This window comes from Callorhinus ursinus, unplaced genomic scaffold (assembly GCF_003265705.2).
Source record: "Callorhinus ursinus isolate GAN/ISIS: 27379988/994484 unplaced genomic scaffold, GSC_fseal_2.0 scaffold18, whole genome shotgun sequence".
Taxonomy (NCBI): Eukaryota; Metazoa; Chordata; class Mammalia; order Carnivora; family Otariidae; genus Callorhinus; species Callorhinus ursinus.
In genome coordinates this window covers 31,528,402-31,545,644 of record NW_027397080.1, presented here as the reverse complement: position 1 = coordinate 31,545,644, position 17,243 = coordinate 31,528,402, and the positions used below count along the sequence as shown (strand labels likewise).

The following is a 17,243-nucleotide window of genomic DNA, read 5'->3' as shown; positions in this document are numbered from 1 at the left end:
TAGGTGAACAGTTAACTCTTCCTAAGATGAACACGTTGCTGTCACACGTGACTTAATGCTGTAGACTTCGGTATTGCTTTGTGTTTAGAGCACTCGCTGCAGAGTAGAGTTTCAGGAAGGGTCATGTCTTCCTCTTGGAATATTTCCCCCAGTAGTGTAGCAGGAGTTTCTTTTGCCATCAGTCTTCCCAAGGGTTTTGTCTTGGTTTTTCACTTCAGAGGGAATGGTAATGGCCTTCCCCTCACCTGGCCACGGTTTCACTATATAGCTATCACCTGGTGTTCTGTTCTGTTTCTCTTCCAGAGTGAAAGAGTTGAGAAAGGCCAAGGAACTTGAAGACATACAGCAGCATCCCTTAGCAATGTGACATTGCTTTTCAGACTGTTTTCATTTCTGTTTTTAGCAGAGACAGCAACGACACGCACACGCACGCACACACACACGCACACACACGCACACACACAATCCCTCTGCAGTTTTGGGGAGATCAGCTGCAGGATTTTAACAGGAATGTGTTGGTCATTGCATCTGCACTTTCATGGACAACTTTTAATTTGATCAGCAAGACATCTTGGAACTCAATCTTCTGTTGGATCATGGGAAAACAAGACACCACGAGGAACTGAAAGAGGCTTCCTCTTCTTAGGAAGAAGCCAGTTTCCTTCTCATATAGGGCTGTATTCAAACATCGTGTGGAACTGTACAAATATTTATACCAAAAATATAGACAAGCAAAGGTGGGGATGCACTAGCAACAAAAGAGAATGCTGCTCCTGCACCTGTCAGTTACTTCCAAGAAGCTGAATCTTTGGGATTGATTCTCAGTGGAGGGCTTAGATCATACAAATCTTTATTGGGTCCGTGTGTTCTCATTTCCTTCACTGATCTTATTTTATTTTAATTTGTGTTTGTTTTAATCTCTACAGCACACTTAATGCAACTTTTAAAATCTGCAGGTTTTTAATGTCTTGTGGAAATTTGCAGAGGGGCGGGTGTGTGGTAAACGGGTAATGCATGGGAACTAATGAGAAACAGCTTACAGAGTTTAAATTTATTTTCTTGTCCCCACCACCTCCCAAGGACCTGCGAGTATAGTGATCATCTTGTCCCTTTTGTCATGCTCAGCACTTTAATTTTTGGGCCTTACTTTCATGTGCAATGAGATTTACTTAGAGAATTGGTACAGCATGGAGCCTTTTTTAGTAACCTTGGAAACTGTAGTCATTCTAAGGAATCATAAACCTTGCCTGGACATTTGCCACCTAAAAGATCAGTGTGGTGCTGCGTTCTGGCCAGTAAATTCCATATTTTTGGCTATAATCTCATCCAAACTGAGCAGTTTCTGTGTATATATAGAAGATAGAAACGGAAAGTGAGAAAATATTTGAAAGGGATTATATTAATTGCTAAATATTTTATTCACAAAGGTCAATAACATGGCAAGATAAAATTATTTGTATAGTTTTGTCTGAATGAGCGAGAAAAAATGTGGATGTATTGTTTGTATATATTGTATATATTAAAACAAAGAGATATGTGCATGAAATCAAGAAAAAAGAAATGAACAAAAGCAAAGCATTAGTGGCTATGGTCTGTAAAATGAAACAAAAAAAACTTTATTTCACTATAAGAGTACTTTATTTTAAATGTTCTTTAGAAGAACATTTTGCTAAAGCATGACTAAACTGCAAAAAACAAAAAACAAAAAAAAAAAGAGCTACTGTATTTAGACTTAGGATAAAAGGCAGAGTAACATTACTTTAAAAAAAAAAGGATATGTTTACATTTAATTTTGGCTACCAGGAGTTTATTTTATTTAATTTAAAATTTTTTTGCCAATGGTGCCAAGTAATGTGAATGCTAATATTGCTTAAGAAAATTAAGTTACTTTTGCTAAACAGATAATCATAAGATGAATCCGTATATAGCTTAACACCATCCACTCACTCCAACAAAGAACACCTAGAACGATCAGAACCTGACAAAAGAAATAGTATGAAAAGTAGGAAAACGTCTCACGTTTTTCATATCTCCTGCTGGAAATCAGAAAATATATCAAAAATTGCACAAAAATAACTAAGAATTTAAAAGATGCAAACTGGTCTCATAGGGTTGTCATGGTCTATTACTCTTTCCATATAATGAGGAGCCAAAGAAATCTGATGCTTTTAAAAATTAAACTACTAACGTTAAATTGAGAGAATAAAGTTCGCATTTGCTGATGCCAGTTTAAAATTCCCAGGTAAAGTTTCAGGATCAGTTGGTGTAAAGCTGAGATAACAGTTTCGTTTTGTTTTTTTCTTGGTTCTGGCTGCCAACTGTAAGTTAAAACTCAAGGCTCGTTGTGAAGCCTAAAAATATTCACAAATAAGCTTTTAAACTGGTGTCTTTAGAAGGAAGGTAGATACAAAAAGATTGTGGTAAAAACTGGGGTCAGTGCTCTTGGTGCCTTTTCTATAATTGTACTTGTTTTTTAATTACTTCCTTTCACTGCCAACCTCGGATTACTGTACAGTATATGTCTTACCGCTTGTGATCAGCTTTGACAACAGTGACGGCCCCACAACCAGTAGCCACCTGTACATTTGTAAACTGACCTGGCTCGATTTTGTTTTTAAATGTGTGGGTTATGTTGCAGCTGTTGCCCTCCCCCCGCCCCGAAATGCCTATTATTTTACCCAATTTGACCTGTAGGATTGAGTAATTTACAAACACACAAATGTATCGTAAATGGGAATAGGAAGGTGAAAGCCAGCTCTTTCAGGATACCCCATATTAGTACCGAATTTAGATACGTTTATTCCATTTATTATGGTACAAATAACTGATCTTTTGACAAGAGTAATGACCTCAGTGGATTTGTGTTAACCCTCACATTGACTTATTCATTTTTTTTTTTTAATGTCTCCCATGCTACATTATTAGCCAAGTAAGTTAGAAACTTCTGGAAGATAAAGACTTAACATAGAATTAGGAGGGTTCTTACGGAGGGGATAGGAAGTAGGTTCAAAACCTACCCGTGTAGCCTACCAGTACAACTGTGAATCCTAGGTGAGGTACAGATGCACTTCCACTGAAACGAAGCATTTCTGACCGCTTTTCCTTGGTTGTGAATCTTAATTTTGAATATAAGACGATAGGTAAGCGCAGCTTTCTTGGATAATCTGAATTCCCAAGTGCCAGGAGTAGGATTTCATTATAAAATTAATAGCTAATCTTATTCTGTCTCCTGAAGATTTAATTGCTATTCTTGTTACCCATTTGAAATCAGCTGTACTGTGTGAACGAAATAAAGACAATAACTCGAACCCCTCTCTGGCTGCACGGTCGCTTATGGCAGTTCCACACAGTAGTTGGCGCCCAATGGGGGGTCCCTGAGACTTGCATGTAAAACTAGTCTAGATGTCTTCTTTTTTGTAAGTTTTATTTTTGTAATTGTGCATGTGAAGCATCATTGAATCAATGGATCTGTTGAAGAACTCAGCTGCTGGAAACCATGCAAAATGTTTTGAATTGCCCTTAAAATATGGAAAATGTTTTCTGAATGCTTTATATTCTTTCTGCTGTAAATTAAAAATGAAGAAAATTTCCCCATACTATGTGTGTGCTTTGCTTTAACTTTACCTGATACTGAAATCCAGGGTGACCGGCCTGCTTCAAACCCAGATGAGATCATCTCATGTATCTCCTTAGATCTAGAGACAAAGGTTTTGGCATCGACTGTTACAGAGCTTCAGACATGCCCATAAAAGAAAAACGTCTTCGTAAGCCACTGCCCCTAGAACCCTTGCTTCTCCATGGTCTTCTCAGGCACCTCTCAACATACCAGTTACTTGAAACATAAAGACACCAATCTAAATTCACCACTGCCGCTAAAATCCTCTGCTGTTTTTGAAAAGGCATTTTCCAACTGACTACTAATGTCCATCTTCTTTTCTGAGAATTCTGTCGTCATCTCCTTTCCTTTCACTGCAGTGTCATCTTGTCTCCCTGGTAGTCCCTCTTCCATGGAGTCCCGTGTGGATGCTCCTGCCAGACCAAGTCCGCAAGGTATCTCCCAACTCCACCAGGCCCCAGTGATTTCTGGAGCCCACTGCATTTAAATGACATTCTCCTTGCTTGTTTAGTCTCACTCTTGACTCTCTCTTACCCTCACCTGTACCGCGCAACCTGCCCCTTCCGGTTGGCGGTGCAAACCATGTCCATTTCCACTGCTGCCTTTGGTCATGTGTATTCATCCCTTGCCTGGAGACTTCTCTTCTTATCTACTTACCCAACTCAAATCCCACCTCCTCTGTAACACTCTTGTTTATTCTAATACACACTGACCTTTCCCTTTTCAAATTATTACATTGACCGTCGGGAAAGACAGTTCGGTATTAAAAGTATTTTAGTTTCCATTTCTCATCTCACCTGCCGGTTGACCTGGCAGTGCTTTGCAGGGTTGCTTTTTTGTTTTGTTTTTTAAGGTAGGCGTTGTCTACGTTGGTAGGAATACTTCCAGTAACAACTTTAAATACATTGCAGAGTAACTCACTGCATTTGGATTTATGCCTCCGCCTACAGCCGACCAGAAGTTGAGGACCTACTCTGTGCCGGGGCCCGGGGATATAGAAATACAGAAACTAACACAGCTCCTCACGGCCAGGCTCCCGTAAACAGATTGTAGTACGGTCTGTGCAGTGACAAATACTTGAGTCCCAAACGAGCACACGAAGAGAGGGAGTCTAACCCTATCGACGCGTGGGATAGATACCCCCAAAGGGACTTCCGATCTCATTTTAACAAGTTTCCCTGGGAAACGTGGGGTCCCCAGGACCACTGGGTTAACGCGGGACTTCAAGCAGAAGCACACAGTCAGTCCCCGGTACTGTCACGGCCAGGGAAATGGCGCCCGGGCCCGGAAAAATGTACCACGCCCCCGCTCCGACTGACCTACACATTCCCCTTACAGCGCCTAACGCGCCACATCCCCCAGCGTCGCAGGGGCGGCGGCGGGCAGAGCGCTCCCGGCGCAGTCGGCTCGCGCGGGACCGCCCAGCGCTCCCGGGGGGCCCCGCCCCGCTGAGCCCCGCCCCCTTACGGCGCGCCCCTCCGCGGCCGCGCCCGGCGACGTCATCTGCCCCGCGCCGCCGCCCCGCCCAGCTCCCGGCCTTCGGTCCCGCTGCGCCGCTCTGCTGACCGTCGCCCGCCGTCGCCAAAATGTGAGTGACGCGGCGAGACGCGGGGCGGCCTCGGACTCCGGGGGGCGGTGGCCCGCGGCTGAGACCCTCCCCCGGCTCGGTTCCCCCCCCCCCCACCCCGGCAGCCGCTCGGACGCGGGCCTGCGCGGTGGCTCCCGAGGGCCCGGGTGGGCGGCGGCCCCGAGGGTGCGGGCTGCGGGCGGGCCGAGCCAGCCCCGCGGCGCAGCTCGCAGCCCCGCGGCTGTCGGGCTATCGCGGAAGAGGCGGGGGCGGGGCGGCCGGGGGCTTCCCGGAGCTAGGAAACGCCCCTCCTTCCCCTGAGCCTACCTGGACCCTACCCCTTCTCCGCTTCCCTTAACCCCAGCCCGCGGCTCCGGAGAGGAGCGGCGGCCCCTGCCCTAGACCTGGAGCGCCCGTTCGCCTCCTGGTGCTGGGCTGGGCTCCGGAAGTTGCAAGGGAAAGGACCTCGGCCCTGGGTAGAGTGGACTCAGGAGCAGAGCTGCGGACCTTTCCTCTCTAAGCAGAAGCCGTCTTGTAGTGGCCCTTAAAAACGTGGGAGTTTCCCGTGGTAACATTCAGAGAAAACTGCCAAGAGTCACAAGGACCCTCTGGCCCCTCCAGCCTGTCCATCGCTCACCTAGAGAGGAGGAAGGAATGGGTGCTTCCCCCGGTTTCCTTCTAGAAGCTAGGGTCACCACTCTAGAGTGTACCTGCTGAGGCTGCTGTGACAGGAAATCACAGTGGTTAAGGTCTAGATCATACGGGACCTGGTCTAAAGACCGGCTCCACTGCAACCAGCTGTGTTGACTTTCTAAACTGCACTTTACACTTCTGTGAAATGAGGTTAATAGTAGTACCCCCTTCAAAGAGTTATAAGGATTAAATGAGAAAACGTACCAGTACATGGTCCTTCACTACTATCAGAGAATAAAAATAAAGTGTTAAGGGCAGGCATGGGACCTGCTACATCCCTGGTCTTTGACACATGGTAGGTATGAAAGAACTTGAATCAGTGGATGCATCAGTAGCTGTTGTGTACAAGACACATACTAGGTGCTGTCTTGGATACAGGGAAGAAACCTCTCTTAAGACACAGGAGTCTGTAAGGCAAGACATTACAGATGACCCTTGAACAACACGGGTTTGAACTGTGCAGGTCCACTTACACGTGGGTTTTTTCTGGTAAATACAGGACTGTAAATGTATTTTCTCTGTCTTGTGATTTTCTTAACATTTTTTCTCTAGCTTAGTTCATTGTAATAACACAGTGTATAATACGTATAACATACAAATATGTGTAAATGGTTTAGGTTATTGCTAAGGCCTCCGGTCAACGGTAGGCTATTAGTAGTTGCATTTTTGGAGGAGTCAAAAGTTATGTGCTGATTCTCAGTTGTGGGGAAGGGAAAGGGGTTAGCACCCCCAAACTCCACCTTGTTCAAGGGCCATCTGTGTGTGTGAAAAATCAAAGCATGGCCAACCAAGTAACGGAAGCAGTAAGGACTTCAGAGCCACAGTGGTCAAGGAAGATCTTCCTGGGGAGAAATGGGCATTCAGTGAGGATTTGCAGAGGAGTACCTTTTAAGGGAGGAAGCACTGCTTCATCTCACTCTTCCTGCTCATACCACCCCTCCTCCCTGCATCCTGATGTTCCTGACCCTGTTTCTGTGAATGAATATATTTCTCCTTACTGGAAAAGTGGCGTTCTGTAATGACTCATAACTATGAAAACAGTTCTTGCCACAATGAGAGAGATCAGAAGCGTACTGAGTGCATTTAAGTAGATGTGTGCCTTTAAACAAAAAATTGGAAGGTGTAGTTTCTCTCTCTTAGGATCCCTGATCTGAAGATCAGGTGCTTCAGCGATGCAAAGTAGAGCTTACTAAACCTTCACTTTAGACTGGTCACTTTTCACATATGGATGAGTCTTGGAAATTATAGAGGAATTAGAAGAAACATCATTAGAACCTTTGTTCATTACCGTAGGAAGGATTTCTTCTTCTGCTTTAGTTCTGAAACTTCTAACAGCGAGGTCTTGGAATAACGTCTGCATACTTACAGAAATGTATTTGGCATCAGAATTTACTCATGCTTGTGCCTTTCCACATTTCAGGTCTGCAAGTGTACCTGCAGGTTCAAGTGCTGCCTCTGGCAGCAACCGAAGACTTCAGCAGACACAAAATCAAGTAGATGAGGTATTGCTCTCAAATACTGAAGACAGTGAATTTTAAACCAACATGGGAACACTCTGGAAAGAATTCTTTTTAGAAAAAGTATCATAAAAGCATGAGTATAAAGGAAATTTTGACTGTTTCATAATAACAAATGAGCTAAGCTTCTGAGAAGTCAGTCTCCAGGTGTCATGCTTGTTTTCCTGTGACCAAATCTTGTATCTTAACCACAGACACTCCTCCTGAGAACATCCCTCCAAGAACCGCTTTATAAGATACAGTTTGCCACAATTAAAAAAAAAAAAAAGAACCACTTTATTAAATAGGGTAATAGAGTTTTAAGGATTAGGTCTATAGATTGTTCAAGCCAAGACCAGTCCCTCTGACCAGATTTTTCATCAGAATGCTTCCTACAGTAGCCTGACGTACTGGTTACCAGGCTTGAGGAAGCCCCTAGAACTCAGTTCCAATTGTTGCCCATTCATGTACCAAAGGCCGATGCTGGCAAACTGCTCTAGCCCAACAAACCGAAATCTGTGGAATTCTTGAGTCAGAGGACCCTCACAGCATCTTTTGTTCTGCTCTGTATGTGCAGACCCACAGTGGAAGACTGTGAGAAATTCAGACTCGTATTCTATAGCCCAGAGAGCTGTCAGTGTCCAACAAAGACACCTTGGTCTTTCTGCACTTAGCTGCTTTAAAAAGCAGAGTTAAACTTAGGTTAGACTGCATTATTAAATCATTTGGTAATATTTTGTTCTGATGGTTTTGTTTATGAACTGAATTCTGAAAATTTTACATTTCCATGGTAAGAAACCCATTCTAATTCCATCCTGGATGAAACTTTTGCTTACTCACAAAATCAAACTGGGTCCTTTTTCTTAACCAAAGGAATTTTAAGGAGAGGTGTTTTGTTTTGTTTTAACTGAGGTGAAATTTACATAACATACAATTAGCCATTAACCAGTGGTGTTCGGTGTATTCACAGTGTTGTGCAGCCATTACCTCTAATTTCACTACTTTTGCATCCCCCCCTTGAAGAACACCCTGGACACGTGTAATCATCACTCCCCATTCCCCTTTTCTCCCATTCCTGGTAACCTGTAATCGGCTTTGTTTCTATAGATTTGCCTGTTCTGGCTGTGTCCTCTAAAGGGGACCATGCACCGTGTGGCCTTTCGTGTTTGGCTTCTTTCAGTCAGCATAATGTTTTCGCTGTTCATCCGTGTTGTAGCATCTGTCAGTACCTCCTTCCTTTTTATGCCTGAGTGGTGTTCCATGGTGTGTGTGTGTACATAATTCGTTTTTCTTTTCATCTGTGGAGGGGTTTTTGAGTTTCCACCTTTTGACTGTCATGAATAATGCTGCTGTAAACATTCATGGACAAATTTCTGTGTGGACGTATGTTTTTATTTCTCTTGGATATGTATCTAGAAGCAGGAGTGCTGGATTACGTGGTAATTCTGTGTTTCACTTTTTGAGGACCTGCCAAACGTGTCCACAGTGGCCGCGCCAGCCTTCATTCCCTCCCGCAGTGTCCGGGGGCTCCTGCTTTTCCACATCCTCACTAACACTTGTTAGCTTCTGTTTTCTCTGCGTGTAGCTGCCCTCCTTAGTGAATGTGAAGTATTTCATTGTGGTTTTGGTTTGCATTTTCTTAATGACCAGTAGTGTCGAATATCTTTTCATGTGCTCATTGATCATTTGTATACATTCTTTGTAGAAATGTCTATTCAAGTCTGTTGCCTGGCTTTTAATTGGGTAGTTTCTCTCCTTGTTGTTGGGGAGTAAGAGTTCCTTACATATATGTATTCTGGATATTAAACCCTTCTTAGATAAATGATTTGCAAATAGTTTCTTCTGTTCTATAGATTGTCTTTTCACATCCCTGATAATGTCTTTTGATGCACAAAAGTTTTTAATTTTTAAAAAGTTCAATTTACTTTTTCTTTTGTTGTTCTTGATTCGGTGTCGAATCCATGGCCAAATCTGAAGTTTGGAAGATTTGCTCTTATGTTTTCTTCTAAGAGTTTTATAGTTTTTAGCTCTTATTCTTGGGTCATTGATCCATTTTGAGTTAATTTTTATATGTAGGGTTAGGTGTAAGGGTCCAGTTTCATTCTTTTGCATATGGCTGTCCCATTGTCCTAGCACCATTTGCTGAAGAGACCATCCTCCTCCTCACGGAAGGATCTTTACAGCTTTGTCAAAAATCAGCTGGCCAGAGATGTTGGAGTTGATTTCTGGATCCTCAGTCTGTATGTCTGTCCTTATGCTAGAATCACACCGCCTTGGTTACTGTAGCTTTATTGTAAGGTTTTGAAATTGGAAAGTCTGAGTCCTCCAACATTTTCTTTTTCCGTATTGTTTTTGGCTCTTCAGACCCCTTGCAATTCCATCAAAATTTAAGGATTGGCTTTTCTGTTTCTGGGAGGGGGTGGTAGGGGGAGAAGGACAGTGGAATTTTAGTAGAGATTGTGTCGAATCTGTTTATCTGTACAGTGCTTTGAGATGTCTTGCCATGTTAATAACAGTAAGTGTTCCCATCTATGAATATGGGACGTCTTCCTATTTAATTAGGTCTTTAGTTTCTTTCAGCAATGTCTTGTAGTTTTCAGTGCACAAATCTTTCACCTCCTTGGTTCAATTTATCCCCTAGGTATTTTATTCTTTTGGTTGCTACTGTATATGAAATTATTTTTTTAATTTCCTTTTCATTTCTCTTGTATGGAAACATTCTGATTTCTGGGTGTTGGTCTTGTACCCTGAACCTTTACTGAATTTGTTTATTGACTCTAGTAGTGTGTGGATTCTTTAGGATTTTCCATATACGGAATCATCTGCAAATAGAGATCATTTTACTTCTTTCTTTCCAATTTGAATGTCTTTTATTCTTTCCTTTGCCTGTTTGCTCTGGCCAGAACTTCCAGTACAATGTTGAACAGCATTAGTGAAAGTGGGCATCTTTACTTGTTCTTGATCTTAGGGAGAAACTCTCCACATTGAGCACGGATGTTAGTTGTGGGTTTTTCCATAAATGCCCTTTATCATGTTAGAGAAGTGCCCTTCTATTTCTAATTTGCTGAGTATTTTCATCATGAAAGAGTGAGCCACTCCCTGCTCCCTCCTTTTTAAAAGAAAGTTGTGGCTCAAAGTCATAAAGTGCTGACTTGAAAGAAAATGAGCCCATTTACCTCACTGAGAGTTTTGCTTGTTCTTCCCTTCCCTTATGTGTAACTTGGTGTGATCGGTGTTCCTTCAGGTGGTGGACATCATGAGAGTCAATGTGGACAAGGTGTTGGAAAGAGATCAGAAGCTCTCGGAGTTAGACGATCGTGCAGATGCACTGCAGGCAGGAGCGTCCCAGTTTGAAACAAGTGCTGCCAAGTTGAAGAGAAAATACTGGTGGAAGAATTGCAAGGTAATTTTCTTTTAACTGGTTTTACATTAAGTCACCCTCTGTATTCTCAGAGGGTCAACTAAAGCTATGGGTGTTGGAGATGAGTTTGACGGCCCATACGTGGAAACCTGGATTGACTCCGAGTCTGAAGCACTGACTGCATGCTCTTTCCTTTCCCCTCAGCTAGGAATGCTCCATGATCCGTGGCTGACCTTAAGAAGCATATAGAATAGGAATGTCCAAAATCAGTCACCAACCTAAGCCCCTTCCAACCCTCCACCCCTACGCTGCAAAGCCATGAACACATACTGGCAGGAGAGGGCTGGGGTTGGTGGTCCGCTGGCCTGTGGTTCAGCCAGTGGCTCCGGCATCACAGGATGGGGGGGGGGTGCTTGAAAGCCAGTGCAGAAAGCAGCCCACAAGCAGCATACCCCAAAGCAGATCTTATACATCTCACGGCCCCCTTACTGGTATACAGGTGACACTTTCTGATACACAGGACGAGCTTAGTAGCCCTGCCTTGTGTGAAGAACTTGTATACACAAGCAAATGCCTTTCCAGGGACCACAAGTCATTTGACCATTTTTTAAAAAGCAGATAAAGAACTTCATGCCGTAATTGAGAACAGTAAATTTAGGCCTTAAAAACTATGAATTATTTCAGATTATAGTGCACCTTAACTTCTCGGTCCGTGACTAGACTATCATACTCTTCAGTGAGCACCCTAATGTCTATATTTGGAAATGTGAAATGGTCTATGTTTTGTCATAGATGTGGGCGATAGGGATTGTCGTTGTGGTCATCATCATCATCATCATCATCGGTGAGTTCTCCTGCCCTAAATTCATTTTTCAAGCCTCCTCGGTATGGACACAGTTGATTTCACATACAAGAACTCAGAATAAAAGTTCCCTCAGAACTGTTAGTTTACTCCAAAGATTTTCATTTTCTTCAGTAAATGTTTTAAATACTTGAGTGTTACTTCATTAAAATCCAGGGTTTTTTTTAAATATAAACATTGATCCTTTGAAGTTAGAGAAGATGTACTCACTTCCACTGATCCATCTGTTTTCACTCTGAGTACAATTTTCATTTGCTATTTCCTTTTATAAGAAAGAGTATCGTCTATTGATTAAAAGCATGACTACCTGTTCTCCACCGTGGCTCCATTCCCATCCAGCTGCGTGGCCTTGGGCAAGCAGTTTAACATCCCTGATCCTCAGTTTCTTCACTTGTAAAGTGGGGATGATAATAGTACCTACCCCTTAACGTTTGCTATGAGGACACCACTGCTCAATATATAAGAAGTGCATAGGATGGTACCCGGCGCATAGGAATAATAATAGCTGGGTAAGTAAATAAATCCATACAGACAGGCATGCGCGCACGAAGTATGATTACTGACGTTATTACTGCTGCTACCATATATGATCCTGGAACAGGCCATTGACGTTTGTAGCCCAGGACCTGGGAACCATTTGCAAAAGCAGTTCTTCCCATCCCTTCTCTTGACAACGTCCTCAAGCCCTTGACAAAGCGTAGAGAAGCCACTAGTAAGAAGTTGGCCAAATTGAATTGCATATTTAGACTGTGATGTTCACTGTTAACTCTGGGTTTGCAGTGGGAGACTGAACTGTTGTTTCCTCTGCTTCTTTGTGTCTCCCCTGCTTGTTAGTGTGGAATGTTTCCCCGTGAAGAACCAGTGCAGCCCCAGCCTGCCATTCAAGAAAGCTCTTCAAGACATTTGACTTAGAACCTGCTATATTCTCGAGCTCGCCTACTGTTCTGTCTAAACTGATTATTTTCTGTTTGTTACCGTAAAGTTTAATTTCTAGGCAACGTGCCTTTGTAATGTCATAAGCACTCCAAACTTGAAGTGCAGCCGCCCGGCCCACACCTGGCCCGGCGCCTTCACAGATTGCCACGCGGCTGACGAAGAGGATCTCTTAACTTCCCGAGTGTCATCACCTCGAAGTCATGTTGTCTTGATGCATTGGTGTTAATTCCAGTTAAGGGAATTTGTTCCAAGTTAGCTATCCTTGCCGTCTGACATCTTCAGAACCACATTCTAAACTTTTAGGTAATCAGATTTCCAGTTTGTGCCTTCCAGAAAGAACACTACTGCCTAACGCAGATCTGTAACCATAACAGGTTGTGCCTTATTTTGCTCTTTTTCTGATTCCCTAGAAGAGAACTCTCTACTGTTGATAAGCACTACTGACTCTCGCGCTGTATTTAAAATAAGATATGGATAAAGAGTTTTGGCTTTTACATTAGATATGAAGATGTTTACTTTCTTGTTAACTGTTTTTGTATCACTTGCTAAAAAATATTATTTTAATCAGACATAATAGCCTCTTTAAAACATTTTTATAGAACTATGGCTATGACCAAAGTTTCTATTTTGCCAAAAAGTTGAATGCCCTTAAGTCTGTTCCCAACAGATAAATTCAAAAAAGTGACAAATGGAACTTAAGGTGCCCTTCAGAATTAAAATTGTAATCTTGTCTGTGAACCCTCTACATCCTAACAGGCCTTTCTTGCCTTTGGAGTGCTGTGGGTGGTGCAGCTCCCCCTCTGATTCAGCATTTCTCCCACGGGTGAGGGAAGGTTTAAGCTAGACTCTGACCATCTCATCCCTGGAGACTGAGTTCTACCCGGCAGTTCACAAAATGTCAGCTGTGGACTCCAGTAGGTCTCTAATAATTACGTGAGCAACAATTCTGCAGCCTTCAAGTGAGACCATCTGTGAACTGGTCCTTAACTGGCCCATTCCCCATAGACGATAGTCTTTGGGAGTTTGTTTCCTATTTTTATTCATATTCCACTTCCTAAATCTGTCTTCTAAATTATGCTTTCAATTGGGCATTGGTCAGGGGTGGATGACTCTTCCTGGAGGATAGCTAACCAGAGACCCTTTCTTTCTTCAGCGTCATAGACTGCACAAGATGCTGCTTCGGAAATAGCTTTGTCATGAGAGACTTGTTGTGTATGTGAGATGTGCATCATCAGGGCGGGTGGCTCAAGGATGGGAATTCAGGTAGGCATGCAAGCAGGCAGGGAGGCGCTGAGGGACAAATGCAGAGGTATTACTACTCTGGCCCATGGTTACTGGAGGATTCCAAAATTCCTGTTCACATGCTAGCATGGGACTTACAAAGCAACAACAGTTGAGGGGCACCAGGACACGGACTCCCTTTAATATCTGTTCCCCTGGCCTCACTGAGATGCTACAGTGTTGAAGACACGCCCTGCAGGATGCCCAGCTGTGAGAAGGAAGCAGCGGGGTCAGTGTGGGGCGGGCCGTGAGCCCACCCCTCCGCTCAGGGGCTCTCGCCGGGTCTGACTCTGAAACCTTGGTGCTCCCTCCTTGCCTCGTGCCGAGTCCCATGTAACCCACTGGCTCCTGCATTAACCCAGGGGCACCTCGCTTGTATCTGTGCATTTAGCTGGGAACTTACCCACTATAATGAACTGAATAAACTGTTTATAAATGGAATTCCGGTATCTGTGTTGCTTGTAGAAGAATAGCTGCGCATGGTCCAAGTCTTAAAAATGGCATTCCTTGCTGCTGCCCTCACCTTTCACTTTGAAACCCCAAACTCCACTTTTCTCTTCTTGTCCCCAGTTCCCTCCCGAAGGACTCATTTCTTGGTCCCCAGGATTTCCCTGTACCCTAGCGAACCCAAGCAAACCCTTCCCCTCCTGAAAAGTATAGATGACTCGGGGGCTGGCTTTCTCACGATTACCAGAATGCTCAGGATCTGGCTTTTGAGTTTCTTAAATGTATGTTCTTTAAAGAGTGAGGTGCAGAGCCGGCCCTGTGTGTGGTAGAACAGCAAGCTGCCTAGGTGGCCCACAGGGAAGGTAACGTGGATGGGCAAGAGACTTCTCCAAACATGGCTCTCGTTTTGATTCTGCTCATCCTTCCCCTTGAATACACTTCCCTTCTTAATCTACCACGGCTAGGGAACAACATAACAGGGGTAGAAGTAGCCTTTGCTTACAGTTACAATAAAATGCCATTTCCTATAGAAATCTGGGAGAGAAGAGGGTGACTTCTTCCATCGCCTTGACCTTGGAGAGGTGGTCACCGCTTTTCTTGTCTGGCGTGCTATTGTGTCCTGGCAAAGCACTTACAGTAGAATTGTGCTGTTTGTTCAGGACCTTTATATAATGAGATCTACATAAATTTTGGTGCCATTTTCAAGATTTTGAAGGAAAACCTACCATAAATGCGCTCTTTTCTGCCTCTCCTGTAAATGTCAGGATTCCTCAGCCAACTGGGTCCTCAGCCAACTTCTCTTTCCATTCTACCCACTCTCCCTGGTCAGTCTTACCTATTCCCACATCTCTAACCATTAATGTACTGATGATTCCTGGCCTAGTGGACACCGGCCTCTCAAACTCAGCAGGGACCAAAGCAGCAAGCACTCCCCAGCCGCATGCTCCTCTTCCGTTAATAGGGTCTGTTCCAGAAAATGGCACCACCAGCCATCCAGGGTCCACGCCAAACCAGTCCACTGGACTTGCTGATACTTGTAGTCACCACACAGATCACACCGAATGTGCTGGAGTGCTACACAATAAACATTCTCCAAATCTCAACGGCTTAAAGTTATTTCCTCACTCATGCCTCATGTCCAATGCCAGGCCGCGGGAAGGTTCTATCGTCAGTCCTCAGGGAGGGACTTCCTGTAAACATTTGTTCAGGTTATCAGTGTGGCAGGAAGGGAGCATAAGGAATTGTGCACTGGCTCTCAAGGCTTCCGTCTGGAAGTGGGGTTCGGAGCTCTTCTCATGTTTTACTGGCCAAAACAAGTCACGCGACCCCACCTAACCTCAGAGGTGGCAGGGGACACATGTCACCGGAAGGAGAAATGTGATGTTTGTGAACATTTGCCTTCCTGATGACAATTTCAGTCAAAGAATGGGGCAAATTCCCCTTGACTCAAAAGTATTTTCGAACGAGGTGTACGTCCTACGTGATGATTCTATATTTGTATCACTAATAGAATGTGTTTTTTAAAGTATGGTGATTTTTTTTTATTATTATTATTCATTTTGAGTGAGGATTTGTTTAAAATTGACTGGACTGCTTAAGTGCATTTAAAAATAGCATCCTTGGTGGCGCCTGGCTGGCTCAGTCGGTGGAGCGTGAGACTCCTGATCTCAGGGTGGTGAGTTTGAGCCCTGCGTTGGGTATAGAGATTACTTAAAAAAAAAAAAAAAAAATAGCATCCTTATTTACAACGAAGCTGCTTTTCATCCTAGCAGAAAATTCAATTTGTAAAACCCCAATTTCCTAAATAAACCAATTATGGCATAATTATTAGAAAATAATGGGTATTCTTTTCTCATCCTTGAAATAGCAAGCTAAGTGCATTTCCAAATCTTCTACTGGTCTTTATACCGTCAAGACCACGGGCAATCCCGTTAACACAAGGGCTTGCCTTCAGCCCAGGCTCTGGATCCTGAGCCTAACTGAATCCTTCCCTCCAGCCGTTCCCTGTTGTCTGCAACTCTCCTCCCGCTTCATCCCCTTCTCCCTCTCTGTTGGATCACCCCATCAGACCCTAACCGTGGCCCCCACATCCCTCCCTTGGGCAAACAAACACTTGTTCATAGCCCCACACAGGAAAACCCCTCCCCACAGCTCCCCGTGGTCACTGCCTCACATTGTACTTTTCCTCCAGCCAACACTATCGAGACATCTTTAACCAAGGTCACCATCTTGGTGAAGCACCACAGAAATTTCTCTGCCCTTGTCTTACTCTGCGCATCACCAGCATTTGATAATAGTTAATAGCTCTCCCCTTGAAATATTTTACCTAGCTTCCATGACCCAACATGCTCCTGCTTTTCTTTCAACCCCATCTATGGCTCCTTATTCTTCACTTGGCTCTCTGCTTGGCCTCTGAATCTCCACGCCTCTCTCCTCCCCCAGTCTTGGCCTTTGGCCCTTTTCTGTTTGCATTCTCATGTTGACACCATTTCACCCAGGACCGTAATCGCCATAGGGCCTCCGGCCTCTCCCAAACGTTGGCCGTATCTCCATTCCTGGCCTTTCCCCTCCATCCCAGGCTGGGAGATCCAATCACCCACCTGCACGTGCCATGCACTGCTCAAACGGGATGTGTGGGCAACAAGTCTCCATTCTCCCCTCGTCAAAACCTACCATCCCCCCCTGTCCATCTAAGTTGCTGACCCATGACACACAGCACTGCTTACACTAAAGACCCAGGAGTCGCCCTTGATCACTCTCTCTTCTCACAACACACATTCAACTCATCGGCAAGGTTCTGTGCCCCAGATGCACCCCACGTCGTCTCCTCTCACCATCCTTCCGGGCACCACCCCAGTCCAACCTGTCCTCAGCCCTCTTCTTGTAACTAACAGCTTCCTGTTAACTACTCCCTGTGTAGAAGTCTGGCTGATACAGATCACTATCTTGCTTAGAATCCTCTTTCCACTTTCCATTTTTTAGAA

The 17,243-nt window shown here is 44.1% G+C and overlaps 2 protein-coding genes across 14 annotated transcripts in view; both read left to right on the top strand.

Annotated features, from left to right (window-relative positions):
- The window catches only part of CAMTA1 (calmodulin binding transcription activator 1), an 868,902-nt gene extending 865,308 nt beyond the window's left edge, over window positions 1-3,594 (top strand). For all 13 annotated transcript variants that reach the window (XM_073903391.1, XM_073903394.1, XM_073903390.1 and 10 more), the window contains one exon: window positions 304-3,594. In XM_073903391.1, the coding sequence (XP_073759492.1) occupies window positions 304-367 (64 nt within the window). In that variant the 3' untranslated portion in view covers window positions 368-3,594. The remainder of the gene's footprint in view (window positions 1-303) is intronic.
- A 1,477-nt stretch (window positions 3,595-5,071) lies between these two features.
- Window positions 5,072-14,253, top strand: VAMP3 (vesicle associated membrane protein 3). The gene is made up of 5 exons (XM_025856480.2): window positions 5,072-5,204; window positions 7,297-7,378; window positions 10,617-10,775; window positions 11,526-11,577; window positions 12,430-14,253. Coding segments are annotated over exons 1-5 (315 nt in total). The 5' UTR covers window positions 5,072-5,202; the 3' UTR covers window positions 12,450-14,253.
- Window positions 14,254-17,243: the final 2,990 nt, after the last annotated feature.